The sequence below is a fragment of the Selaginella moellendorffii genome, unplaced genomic scaffold (genome assembly GCF_000143415.4).
Source record: "Selaginella moellendorffii unplaced genomic scaffold, v1.0 SELMOscaffold_118, whole genome shotgun sequence".
Taxonomy (NCBI): domain Eukaryota; kingdom Viridiplantae; phylum Streptophyta; class Lycopodiopsida; order Selaginellales; family Selaginellaceae; genus Selaginella; species Selaginella moellendorffii.
The window spans coordinates 32,134-44,642 of NW_003314379.1; the positions used below are offsets into that span (position 1 = coordinate 32,134).

A 12,509-nucleotide genomic window follows, 5' to 3' on the forward strand; every position below is an offset into this window, starting at 1 on the left:
AACAGTGGTGAGTCCAGAGAGTGCAAATCTCCTCTTTGCCTGTAATCCAGCATGGAAGAGGACAAGGGCACTAGACAACTGGCTGTGTGAGGTCAGCCTTTACGAGTTCTCCCACATCATGGAGAAAGAGTACAAGATCGAATGGTGTGTGCCCAAGAACACGAATATATCTTCACCACGGGCTACATTGCATGGGTATCCAAGCTTCCAAACGGCGGAAAGCAAGTCACATCCATGTTGTGAACAAAAGGCATGCCACCAGGATGCATCGAGATCATCAAGAACTACAAGTCCGGAAGCTCACTTCAAATGAGCAACATCACCAACGAGGCAAAGCCAAGGCTCAAGTTTCTCATCACAACTCTCAAGATGCACAAGTCAAGTAGCTCTGCCAGGAAAGCCATCGTAATTCTTTATGATGACTTGCAACACAAAATTGAAGTGGACATCGCAAGCTACCTCTACAAAAAACTCATCAAAGGAAATCCACTCAACAACAAAACTGATCCACAGCGGCCAGAAATGTAAAACACTTGCACTCCCCTAAGTTGCTGCACTTGTGCCAACTCTCGACTTGGCATTCCCACTCAGCATGAAAGTACCTTTGACAACAACGCAGACTAGAAGAAAGCGGGAATGCGCAAAGAGAAGAGAGAATCTGCTCCACATATCTGACAAAGAAGACGAAGAGGAAGAAGAACAAGAGGACGAAAAAGAACTTTCACCACTGACAACAATTCCACCAGCAAAGAGAACCAAAATGACAACAAGTTCACCCCCAACAAACAAGACAACCACAAGCCAAATTGAAAGCATCATCTCCAAGGAAGAACCAGAGGAAAAGAGTTAGGAACAAAATCAAGAAGTCCATAATCACCTTGATCAATGGTGTAGCAGTTCACACCAAGAAAGAAGGGCCAGCATCCCCACCTGCAGAAGTGCCAGTTGATGACAGCACTATGCCTCAACACCGCGAGCACCACAGTAGGGAGCATCCAGACCAGGAACAATGCAGGGATCCAGAGCAGGAGGGATGACGCAAACTAGAGCTGCCACACAGGCTGCTCAGCTTGGCATTCCTCCAATTTGTCGATGAAGTCCAACACCTCCAGCCGACGCTGCAGATGCCAATCCCGGTGGACTTCGCACGACAGTTCCCCAACAAATAGATGAGCATCTTTCTACGTGACAGAGTACAGGCCATGATCAATGCAGTCATCTTCAGCCTTTGGATGCAAAGCTCAACAAGATCTAGAGTGACATCTAGCAGCTCAAAAGGAGCATTCAAGGTACGTCCTTCTAGAAGACAGTATGTATGGAGACACAATGAATCAACAATGAGCTTGCTAAAGAAAATGTGGAGCTCCGCAGTGAGATCTGCGTTCTGAAGGTGAAGCAGCCTGCAGTAAAATGAAAGTGAGCACAATGAGGAGAATGACAATGATGAAGAGTTCCATTAGCGACTCAACAAATTTAAGGTCGACTCATAGGAAATTCAGCGCCAACACAGCCAACCGACACAATGGAGCAGTAGGAGCTTGATACAAAGATTTGTTCAGTCGTGGGAGAGTGAAATACAACAGATTAAGTATGCATTCCAGGATTTTCTTGACAGTTAGGATTACAACCATGACACTCAAGATTACAATTTTGACAGTTAGGACTTAGGAAGAAGTGGCAGTTGCCACATGTAGGAGTAGTGAAGGGGGAGAGTTAGCACTCAACCCCTATCCCTATCTCTATTGTATTCTAGCATATCATCAATGCACATTCATTTGCTCAAGACTCGAAGTATTTTAGTGATGTCAAGCTTATTTTTACTCACAACCTTCTTGGGGATTGAAAGTCTTAGATTAATTTCTAATCAACTCATGTGTTCGGTAGCTTGTTCTAGGGCAAAGATCACTATAATAACATAAGATCAATGACATCAAAAGCCCTTTGTCATTCTACAACTACAGCAGTAGTTTGGCGCAGCTAGTCACCATTGCAAGCCAAACTACACCAAAGATTTTCTCCTAGTTTTCACTAGGCAAAAATGTCCTTGTAATCTTTTAGTAGATTTATGGCCTGATTGCAAAATTCACTTTGTAATTTTTGAGCAATTATAATAGTATGCAAATTATCCTTATTTACTAAATTGATTTGCTCAAATGATTAATCACAAAAAACATGCAAAACATAGTTTCTCTATTGATTCATTTTATAGGTAAGATTTTCCTTTAGGGAGAAATTTCTTATAGCCATGTTGACCTTTAATCTAGGGGCCTCTTGTCTATGTATTGAATAGAGATTGACCTCTAAAATTAGCTTAATTTCAGAGAATACTTCTAAAATTTTTTGTTTTTAGAAATCATCTAAACCTTCCTCTTAATTATAAGATTGAGTTTTGAAAGGTTTATTTTTCCTTTCCAACTATATGGTGAAAGTAATGGGTATAGATTTTTTTTGGTTGCCTTACTCTATACACAAAAAACCATTTTTTTAGTCTTGGTTTATGTAAATAATTTTTAGCCAAGGTCTGCCTAGTAGAGTTTTGTAGGTAGAATCTCATAGTGTCATTTTAAGCACAACATAATTAAATTTATACTTTAAGCTAGCCATTTCTAATAATTCCAATGGGTTTGACACTTCAATTATCAGCCATTCGTATATTAAATGGGGCTAGTTGAATTGGGCTTAGGCCTAATTCTTTACAAATACTCTCTTCTAGAATATTTATGTTTAAGCCACCATCAATAAAAGTTCTATATAATAAATTTTTGTCAATCTTTATATAGATTGTAGGAACTTCATCATCACAATCTCTTAGCTCAATTACAATAGATATAAATGGGATTAAAGTTTCTTAGGCAAGAGTTCTCTAAACAATGTAACTTTAAAGTAAAGTGTTATAGTGAGAAGTTGGCCTAGAGTGAGTGTAATTCCGGCATTTAAAATGCCTTTCCCTGCCTTTTTCCCATCCTTGTCATCTAGCTTTAGTATAAGATTTATTTATTTTTTGCAAATAGTAAATTCGTGTTAGCCTCTAAAGGCATGAGACTCTCTATGTTAAAATTACTATTTCTTAAATCGACTTGTGGTTGCAAGTCTTAGAGTTGTTGAGTGATTTCAGCATTGATATTTTCCTTTTGGTGCCTAATGAAGAGGTAAATGTTTTATTTTGTGTATCATCTAAGGAAGAACAAAAGAAGAAAGTTTAGGTGAAATGGAATTATGCCTAAGTTTAGGCATCCAAAGAAGTTTACATGTAATAATAATAATCAAATCTGGAACTTCCAATGCAAATACATATCTACATAGTACATTTTGTAACTGATTAATGTTTATGTCATAGCTTTGGGTTTTGTTCAATTATGGTTGTCATTATATTAGTGGTTTTATAGAAGTTTTAAATTCTTATAGTAATCTATAATAATTTATAGATTAAAACAAGCTATGACACAAACCCAAGTGTGTCAAATAATCCATTATTTATTTAGGATTGAATTTAATCTATCCATTCTTGTTTATAACCAAGGATTTAAACCTAATATTCCCATATCCAAAGCACTCACAATATAAGATTTGATTATTATTATTATTACATGTTTTAAATATTCAATCACCCAACTGGAATATCTAAAATGTTTTGATAGTATTAAAAAGAAAATGTTCCACCAATTTGTGGCATAATTAAGCCAACTGTGATTGCATTGGAGATCCTACTTGCTACCATAGTGAAGAATGGATTCATCCCTGATGATATGCTGAAAGCTGATATACAGGTCTATAATCCTAATGCACAAGTATTTTATAGTAATAATAAATAGGAATAGGTAAAGTTCAAGAAATGCTTCAGATCTACTTGAAAATAATGAAGAAGATGTAGATCTGGGTTTGGATCTAATACTAATTAATACTAATACTAATACTATCTGATCTAGGTTTGGATCAGCAAGACAAAGCCATTTGCTAGCCTAGATAGATTTGTGAATGTGGCTAGGCTCATACCATGTTAAGAGAGGCGTCTTATCTCCATGAGCTGCCTTGCTCTAGGAGAATCAAGAACTTTATCGAGGTGCCTTCGTTTTGGTTTCTCCACAACAGCTTCATTCCTAAGTCCTCTTTGTCTTCCAGTTGCTTGAGCATTTTCTTTTTTGTCACCTCCTCTTTTTTTAGACTTTTCTCCTCATGCAAATGCTTTTTTCTTCTTATTTCTTCTTCTTTCTTCTTTCTCTTGAGCGTCACTCTCTTTTGCCTTCAGTGCTTTCTCCTCAGCAACATGGGCTTTCTCAGCTACTTTGTTTTTTTCACTCCTCAAATGCCTCAGCTGCAAGTTGTTTCTTCAACCACTGCTCCTTTTTGTTCACGAGCCTTGACTTCTTTTTGTTGAGCTTTTGCAACTTTCTGAGGTGAGGATTTTGCCCACATTTTCTTAGAAAGACTGGTGGCAAGCATAGTGCTGGTGGAAAGACTTGATGGTGGTGAGACTGTTGGCCGACTTGGACCTGCTGGTGTTAGGATTGGTGGTAGATGTGCTGTTGAGACTTGTGGTTGACTTGGTGATGGTAATGTTGAACTTGGTGGTGACTAGTAGCGGAGTGGAAGCACAACCTCAGTTAATAATGTTTCCATGCCTGTATTTGCCATCTCTAATAGCTTCCAAATCGTCCACAATTGCAACAGGCCCAAAATTAGTGTTCATGCTGTCGACTGCAGCTCTAAATCCGACTTTTATATTTTCAGGACTTAGCACTTTCCCATTGCTATCGTACAAGATCTTGTTTGGTCACCAAAGCTCTAAAGTTATTAAGAGAGTGTTGATCTACTTCTGATAGTTTTTGAATGGCGAAAAGCAACGTCTAATGGGTGCATCTTGTGCGATGTCTGTGTAGGGAGAGTTTTGTCACTGGCGTGTGATGAGAGACTGCAGAAATGTTGTCGAATGTTGTTGAGAAGAGATTTAAACCCTGCCATGGAAGTTGTGTCCTGGTCTTTCACCACAGGTCTGCCTGGTTTTCGAAGGCTTATCAATTTGTCTGTCGTGAGTTGGACAAACTCATCAGTCAGATTACTCGCACACACGCTGGAATGATTTGATAAAGTGAAAGCTCTTGCGCCGGCCAACAATGCGCATTTCAGGCAAAGAACTATTTTATAATTACTTTTCTGTTACTAACTAAATCTTGTTGAAGAGCTAGTGAGAACAGGCATCCACAGTCTATATCGTATGCTACCTTACGAACTTCCCAAGGGTGAGGAGGTTGTGGGAGGGTGTAAGAAGGTGCAAGCAGTGGAAGTTTGCACTTGAGGCCTGACAAACAGGGGAATCACGTGTTGGCGAATCTACAACTATAGTTTCAGCTTCTTGGGGTCTAAAGAGTTTTAGCTTCCTTGTAAAAGAGCAAATTATGAGCAAAGAACAAGTTTTATAGTACATATCTACAAGCTTACATGTTTGTAACTCAATGGATGGAATTCGAATTCCTTGTGTAACTCCGAGCAAATGATTCGAGTAAAGACTGGAGCTCTCCAACGTCGGCAAAAATAGGCTGCTGGCGAGAGTAGTTTTTACACCATCGGACCCAGTGGTAGCACATCTCCCAGCCCAGCAACGACCAAAAACGCATGATAAAGTTTCGTGGAGGAAGTGTTCCCAGGAGAGGATACACATGGACTTGTGCAGCGTGTGTGTAGTTTCTGAGAGCGTCGTTTTGGAAGAGGTATGGAAACACCTGTGAAGAGAAAGAGCTTTTCAAGCGACGAGGAAAGCAAGGAATCCGAGACACACAACCTCAATGATTCGTGCACCAGGAGGAGCAAATAAGAGGTTGACGTTCTGTGAGCCGTGAGGGACAATCAAAAACTCCTCGCCGGCAACTTTGGATACCTGGGAAACAAAAGTTAACACGCCTTTGACCATCACTTGGTAGTACCTGTTCACAGAAGGAGCCAGTCCCTGCAAAGTCATTCACAGCAGGAACTTTCATAGTTCGACTTACTATGCGGACAATCTACAAGAAATCGCAGAATTTACGAGGAATGTGGTAGAATGTCGCACGTACCTCATCCTTGTTTGCTAAATGCCGCGGCCCATTGCGATCCAATACAAGAACTCTTTTTGGTACCCGGATTGCCGATACGTTCACCTATATGCATTTAAAGATTCAACACACACACCCAAGCTTAAAGAGCGAGCTTACCCACAATTGGCAGTGAGCAGTAGCCGAGAACCTTGTCCCGGAGCCACGAGTTGTGATGGTAAGAGGGAACGTAGCGAACGTCTGTTGGAGGCGAGAAGAGTATGGCATCTTGGAAACAGATGGATTCATGGTGCTGTTGCGGGAGTTGAAGATACTCCACCTTGTCCTCCATAGCCATGGCTTGCAAAAATCCCTTGGCCCAGTCGGACACGTCTGCGGGAGAAGCAAACCAGTAGAGCATGGTGCTGTTCTTGAGATGGTGGTGTGCCAGTAAGGTGGCCGGGATGAGCTTCTCGGCCTCGTGGTGAGGATTTGGCTTGTGGTAAGGGAGGAATCTCTGGTCTGCTAGCATGGACGTGCCTGTGATCCATCTTCCCGATGCCCTGCTACATTCCCCTGAAACAACTGGGAGGGTCACTCGCTCGCCCTCGAAACGCAGGATTCTCGGCAAGCCAGTCGGACGATCATCACAAACGCGCACCTAGATAAAAGAATGCAATCAAAAACATGACGATTGATCGATTTTTTACCTCGGACGCGGAGATGCAAATTCCTCGGCTGAGCCGATGGAAGCAAGTGCCCCCGCTACAAAACGCACGCCCGTCTAGGGACAGAGAGCGTGGAACAGGAGATCGCGGCGACTTAGACTGGCGCTGGAGATGTCGATTGAGATTGCTGACGAAGAGGAGAGAGAGCGAGACCCATACCAGAAGGAAAGCGGCAATTACCCTGCGCATATCCGACGATCTCATTCCATCTAAACCTAGATATGATGCCCTTGACAAATTGCCTAAATTGAGCAGGTTATTATTATGGCAATCATCTTGACCTCCATAACAACCTTTCAGCTTCTGTACCAGATCCGCCAAATCGTCCTCTTTTCAAAGGAGTTACAATCCATTGCTTTTGTATTCTCTTCACCAAAAAATGAACATGTCCAAAACTTTGCTCCATGGGGCTGTGCTGTGCTGCTCGAACAAAAGTGTATACTTACACGCGAGAAAAGGTGGCGAACCAAAAATCTCAATCTCAATCAGTATGCTAGGTGCAGTCGTCTCAGCTCGGCTTGGTACGTTGGGCTGGCATTCAGCGTTCTAAACGCGAGGTTGCGGATGTCTTCCCGAGAGCACTCCTTCGAAATGCGAATGAGCTCCCAGAGAGCGCCGCCTGCGACCAAATCTTTGGCATTCACCTCTGCGAACGACAAGTTAGAGGCTGCAATGCAAGTCGGAATGAACAAAGGACTAACCGTGTTGTGCCAGATGACATAGCGCGAGTTCTATGTGCCGCCTGATCGGAGATGCTTCATTGTTGGCATTTGCCACTATCCAAGGCAATGCTCCATCGTCAATCAGTAGAGACCGGCCGTTCCGATAGCCTGCAAAAGCTCCAGACACTTCCCATTGCACTCCAAGTCAGCATTGAGTTTACAAATGGCAAAGTCATACCTTGGGCAGCGGCTCTGGATTCGCACTTAGCAAAGTTGGCTATGCCCCTGGCAACTTGAGCGAGAACATCTGGGTGTCTCGATCTTACCATGCCAAGCAAAGCCCGGATGCCACCTTCCTCTCGCAACCTCATTTGAAGTTTATCTTCGCAAAAGAGGGGAACACGCGTAAGAACTTGCTCGAAAGAAAGAAGGCAAGTAGTTACTCACCATTCCCACACAGATTGGCTATGGCCCCTGCCACCATTCGAAGAGTTTGAGGATCATCGGCCTCATCAGACGTCTTGGCCAAGAGCCCAATGCCACCTTGCGTCATTATCAGCTCCTGATTGATCTCTGGAGCACAGTTTGGAAAGAAAATTAGAGAACCTCATCATGTGAACTACAAACTCACCATTCATTGCCAGATTTGCAATGGCACCTGCTGCCACGCGCCTGATAGTTTCGTCTTCAGAACCTCTCAAAAGCGACAGAAGAGAATGCAGCCCTCCTGCTTCAACGATCTTTTCTTGGTTCGCTTCTGTTGAATTTATTTCATCAGCTCTCCATTTGTCAAATTCGGATAAAAGAGTACGCACCTTCAGCTGCTAAGTTTGCAACTACTTTTACGGCATGTACTCGCACGTCAATGTCTTCTGACTCCAGCAACGACAGTATCTTTTGAAGTCCAACTGAATTTTTTGGAGAAGTTAGTGAAGTTCCAGAACCTCGTGAACTCACCTTGCTCAAAGAGCCTAGCGATTGTTGCCCTTTGGCCGCCGCCATTCTCACTCCTGGCACTTTGAGGCCTCAGTAAAGCGGATGGACTGTCTGCACCAGACCCTGAATCCCTTTCCGGGCTCTTTCTTGGCTGATAAAAATGTAGGCGCCCGTCAGAGACCTCTTCTGAAGTAATCGCTTATCAAAGCGTACCTCGTCAACCTCATCATTCACTTGCAGCTGCTGTTTGAGAGCCTGGATCTCCTTTTCCAGCGCGTGTCTAGCTCTGGTTTCTTCGTCCACCCTTGTTTGGAGGCTCAGTATGACTTCGTTCTGACATTGACATTAGAAACTGCAGTTAGTCGTTTCATTTCAAGCATCAGAACCAATACCTCGGATGCAACAGCAGAATTTCCAGATTTTAAAATCTTCAATTCTTGCTCGGCTTGTTCTCTCAAACGAGACTCTTTTTTAAGCAGCTGCTTCAGTTGCAAGGCCTCGTCAGGTTGTGAAGTTGAGTCCTGGACTCCACCGAGTCAGTACGACAGAAAAAACGATTAAATTCGACATCTTACATTACTTGAAGAGTCCTTTTCCAGATTATCCTTTTGAGCTCGTTCTAAGGCCAGCGTTTGCATCAGCACGGCCACTTCTTGAGTATGCTTTTGCGATAGTTCCATCAGCTCCTTTTGGTGCTTAGCTTTCTCGATCTGCATGTGTCTCTGCTCACGCAGATAATAAAGCAAGAGTCAGTAGCTAGTAGTGCACTAAAAACTAACATGCGTCCCTGAGCACTGAGCGTTGTTCTTACGTCTTTGAGCTCATGCGCGTCATGGGGGCTGTCTCTCAGCTCTTTCTCTAGTCTTTCTCTATGCGCTCGCTCCATGGTTAGTTTTTGCATGGTCTCAATATGCTCCTTATGATGCCTTATTCTCTCAGCTGACAGTGTCTATATGTGCAGCAAATCTCATTACTCTGTCAGAAGCCTTGAGATTCCTTAATCTCATTAGTAGTATGCAAATGCGATAAGGATTAGGATAAGAATTACGCACATCTAGAGACGATGCCAGCTTATTTTCAGCCTCTGCAACGCAGTGTCGTGCTTCCTCCAGCCGTTTCTCCAGCTCTTCCTCGCTGTCGAATATGGCCTTGGCCTGACGCTCATTCTCTACAATAAGTTTGTCGAGCTCAGACTCTAGGCGCCGGCAAAGGCCCTTATAGTCAAACTCCTCTTTCAACTTAACCATGTTCTCAACTTTCATGGCCTACAATACACCCGTGTAAGGAAAAAAGCCAGAAAACGATGAAGAAAGACAATAGCCTTACACGCTGTCCAAACATTATAGTACTCGCAGTTTCTCCACGATGTTGTGGAGATGGCCCAATCGTGATAATAAGGGACGTTCTAGCAGTCCCTAGAAAGCGGAACACAAGTATTTGTCAGTAGGATAGATTGCACCACCATCAGCATTACCTCCGAATGAATCTCGCAAGATTCTGGTGAGTTTTGAGTCTCTCGTTGGGACATGTGGACTGTTTTCGGCAAGCGCATTGATACATTTGCCAAGAGCAGTAAGCGATAGATTAATGGACTTTGCCTCCTCAAGAGTATGTCCCTCGCTACCTGTGCACCAGAGTGAAGCATGAAAACGCTCGAAGTTGGATTGAGATTTACCTGACTTGTATACTCGCTCCGATCCGGCAAGGTCAACAATTACCAGCTTACTTTTACGGATTGTTGGTACACGGTTCCCTTTGGCAACCTGGACGCAATTTCCATTCTCGCTCAGTACAACTACTTCCCTGTCCGGCTTGGCACGCCCTACCTTTCTTACATTTACCTGCAAGGAGCTAAGCGGTAAGAGAAACTGTAGGCTTGGCAAAGCTTACGTACCAAAAGAATTGCATGACTGCGTGATGACTCGGTATTAAGCTTTGTGTTGGCCGCAAATCTATTAGCCTCACCCACTTGTAGCAAACGAACGAAACTTCTGTGATCAATAATGGGAACCAGAGTAGCCCCAGGAAGCGTCACGTCCCCGGTCTTTGGATCTTCGACAATGGGAATGTTATCCCTTTCGGGAGCTAAAAGATCCTGCACCGTCTCCATGTACAGCTGCAGACAGAAGCCATCGAACGATGAGAAAGAAACGCAAGATTATTGAATCCAACCTGCAGGTAGGAAACGGTAACGGAGTCGTTCTCTGGAGAAATATCAGACAAAATATCCTCCATGGCCCGAACCATGATTCCTCTGTCCGCACTATCTTCCTCCCCGAGCCTTCCGAGAGTGAACGTTTTCCCAGTTCCCGTCTGCCCGTAGGCCATGACCGTTCCATTGTAGCCTTCAAGCACGCTCTGCGCAAGAGTAACAGCCAGGACTGATTGACCAGTGTTAAAACACTCGAAGGTGCCACATACCTCCACCACTGGCTTCGCCACAACCTCGTAGACACGCTTCTGGGAGGCCGTCTCTGCAAACACCTCGTCAAACTGGTAAGTTTCACAGTCCCAGTTGTTCTTCCTCAGTCGTAGTCGCTTGAGCTGCAACAAGTTGGCAACAATATAAGACTTTCCAAAGAGCACACGAGTACTACCTCGGGCTGGAGCTCCACACAGTCTCCAAAATCCGCATCCACTATGAGCTCTTCCGCATTCCTGGGACGAATGCGCACTGCCACACGCACTCTTCCCGATACTGCTCCATACCCAATGAAGAAAAAAGCGGTGTCAAAGAGACGACGAAGAAGGAAAATGGAAAAACAGAAAGTAGGCACTCACTGTGGGAATCATTTTTTTGAGAGCCAATGCTGGAGCGCCGTGCCGAGGAAGGAGAGGCCGATTTGGGGCGCAGTAGCGGGCCCCCGAGTGGCGGTGGCGGCGAAGGAACGGAGGGCTTTGCCATTGTGCCAACTGAGAAAGGCCTATCCAACCGTACTGCCCGAGAACCAACACTTAACAAATTCTTATATCCAGCATATGCCATGTGATTTCTGCCTTACCTGAGACCATCCGAAGCTCTCAGATTCCACCCATTGTCTCCTCCTCCTCCTCCTCAATCACCGCCATCGCCGCTAATCCCCTCCTTCTCGTGCTATCCCAGATCGCCTCATTCCCTTCGAAATTCCAGGCGCGGCGTCCACGAGGCAGGAGCAAATTCTAGGCGCGATCGACCGATCGAGACTGGGATCTCGCGCGATGCGGCAATGCACATAGGCGACAATCCAGAGGAGAGAAAGAGATAGACGAGATTATTGCCGTCGTCCTTGTCGTCGTCGCGTCCTCGTCGTGGCGGTGTTGCGTAGAGACTAGACTAGGTGGTAATAGTAGGGCATGGTGCTCCAATGGATTACCCCACCCCCACCTAAACGATGCCATTCCGCCATGGCTTTGCTCCTCTGATGAGATGAGAGAGCTAACCCTAAAAAATGGGCACACCGTTTGTTTAACCCACTGCCCCACATTTTGCCAAAAAAAGAAAAGGAAAACAAATACAAATTCCTTTCCCTCCACTGGCTTCGCGCGATTCGAAACCTCGTCGACTGACCACGGTAGAAAAACGTTACCCTGTTACCTTGGCTTTTTACTCTTCTACTGCTGCCTCGTTCTTCCTCGCACGAACAGCTTGTCTAGATCTTGGGTCACCACATTTCTCCTACAAAGATCCAATGCTTTCATCAAAAAATATTCCATGGTATCATCTTTGGAGCTCGCTAGATAGAAATCTATGGTGGAGTACCTTCTTTGCAGGAGCTGGGGAGGGATGAGGCGGCCACCGGCAGTGTCCGGCGGTGGCAATCCCACTGACGATCGCGAGCTGCTATGAGCAGCCTTCCTCCGCGGCGACGGCGGCCGTCTCGTCCCATTCGATTCCTGGCTGCTTCGTTTCCTCGCGCTACTGCTGCCACTGCTTGGATTTCCCCCGATTCCAGCCAGCTCTTGTGCCGCATCCGGTAGCCTCACTCGCGATTCCTCTGGCGCTGGAATTGCCGATGGCATTCTGCACGAACCCACGAATCCTCAGGGATAGGGATCGAGGAGAAGGGAATTTTCTCACGGTTGCGGTGCTGGAGGTGCCGGCTCCACGGCGTCCATGCGCTCGTCCTCCTCGTCGGACGAAGACGCGCCATAATCAACCAACGCCATAAACCCTAACGAGACCACTACCTAGGGCTCTA

The 12,509-nt window shown here is 44.8% G+C and overlaps 2 protein-coding genes across 4 annotated transcripts; both read right to left on the bottom strand.

Annotated features, from left to right (window-relative positions):
• Positions 1-5,350: 5,350 nt before the first annotated feature.
• On the bottom strand, positions 5,351-7,023 carry LOC9635826. The gene is made up of 6 exons (XM_024665087.1): positions 6,716-7,023; positions 6,190-6,666; positions 6,048-6,131; positions 5,919-5,996; positions 5,777-5,872; positions 5,351-5,717 (listed from the first exon to the last, which is right to left on the bottom strand). Exons 1-6 carry the CDS (start codon positions 6,935-6,937, stop codon positions 5,448-5,450), a joined length of 1,227 nt encoding a protein of 408 aa, XP_024520855.1. The 5' UTR covers positions 6,938-7,023; the 3' UTR covers positions 5,351-5,447.
• A 40-nt stretch (positions 7,024-7,063) lies between these two features.
• On the bottom strand, positions 7,064-12,484 carry LOC9639433 (kinesin-like protein KIN-UB). 3 transcript variants are annotated; one of them, XM_024665082.1, is made up of 22 exons: positions 12,389-12,484; positions 12,071-12,331; positions 11,113-11,986; positions 10,929-11,029; positions 10,753-10,875; positions 10,504-10,689; positions 10,226-10,447; positions 10,158-10,172; positions 10,007-10,094; positions 9,806-9,955; positions 9,658-9,746; positions 9,384-9,596; positions 8,907-9,053; positions 8,724-8,852; positions 8,545-8,664; positions 8,353-8,482; positions 8,211-8,303; positions 8,027-8,152; positions 7,843-7,968; positions 7,634-7,777; positions 7,435-7,581; positions 7,064-7,379 (listed from the first exon to the last, which is right to left on the bottom strand). In XM_024665082.1, exons 3-22 carry the CDS (start codon positions 11,315-11,317, stop codon positions 7,219-7,221), a joined length of 2,715 nt encoding a protein of 904 aa, XP_024520850.1. In that variant the 5' UTR covers positions 11,318-11,986; positions 12,071-12,331; positions 12,389-12,484; the 3' UTR covers positions 7,064-7,218. The 3 variants fall into 3 exon arrangements, with proteins under 3 accessions (XP_024520850.1, XP_002991319.2, XP_024520851.1); XM_002991273.2 differs by having other exon boundaries at positions 10,007-10,172; XM_024665083.1 differs by lacking the exons at positions 10,929-11,029; positions 11,113-11,986; positions 12,071-12,331; positions 12,389-12,484 and having other exon boundaries at positions 10,007-10,172; positions 10,504-10,712; positions 10,753-10,854.
• Positions 12,485-12,509: the final 25 nt, after the last annotated feature.

What these genes read in the sequence shown, in the direction of transcription:
- LOC9635826 (XM_024665087.1), bottom strand. Translation starts at nt 6,937, where the DNA reads ATGAGATCGTCGGATATGCGCAGGGTAATTGCCGCTTTCCTTCTGGTA. An exon ending in TTTGCATCTCCGCGTCCGAG is followed by an intron (nt 6,667 to 6,715) that starts GTAAAAAATCGA and finishes TCTTTTATCTAG; the next exon opens with GTGCGCGTTTGTGATGATCG. An exon ending in CTGGCTCCTTCTGTGAACAG is followed by an intron (nt 5,873 to 5,918) that starts GTACTACCAAGT and finishes TTTGTTTCCCAG; the next exon opens with GTATCCAAAGTTGCCGGCGA.
- LOC9639433 (XM_002991273.2), bottom strand. Translation starts at nt 11,317, where the DNA reads ATGGCATATGCTGGATATAAGAATTTGTTAAGTGTTGGTTCTCGGGCA. An exon ending in CGCTAGGCTCTTTGAGCAAG is followed by an intron (nt 8,304 to 8,352) that starts GTGAGTTCACGA and finishes CAAAAAATTCAG; the next exon opens with TTGGACTTCAAAAGATACTG. An exon ending in ATGTCATCTGGCACAACACG is followed by an intron (nt 7,380 to 7,434) that starts GTTAGTCCTTTG and finishes TGTCGTTCGCAG; the next exon opens with AGGTGAATGCCAAAGATTTG.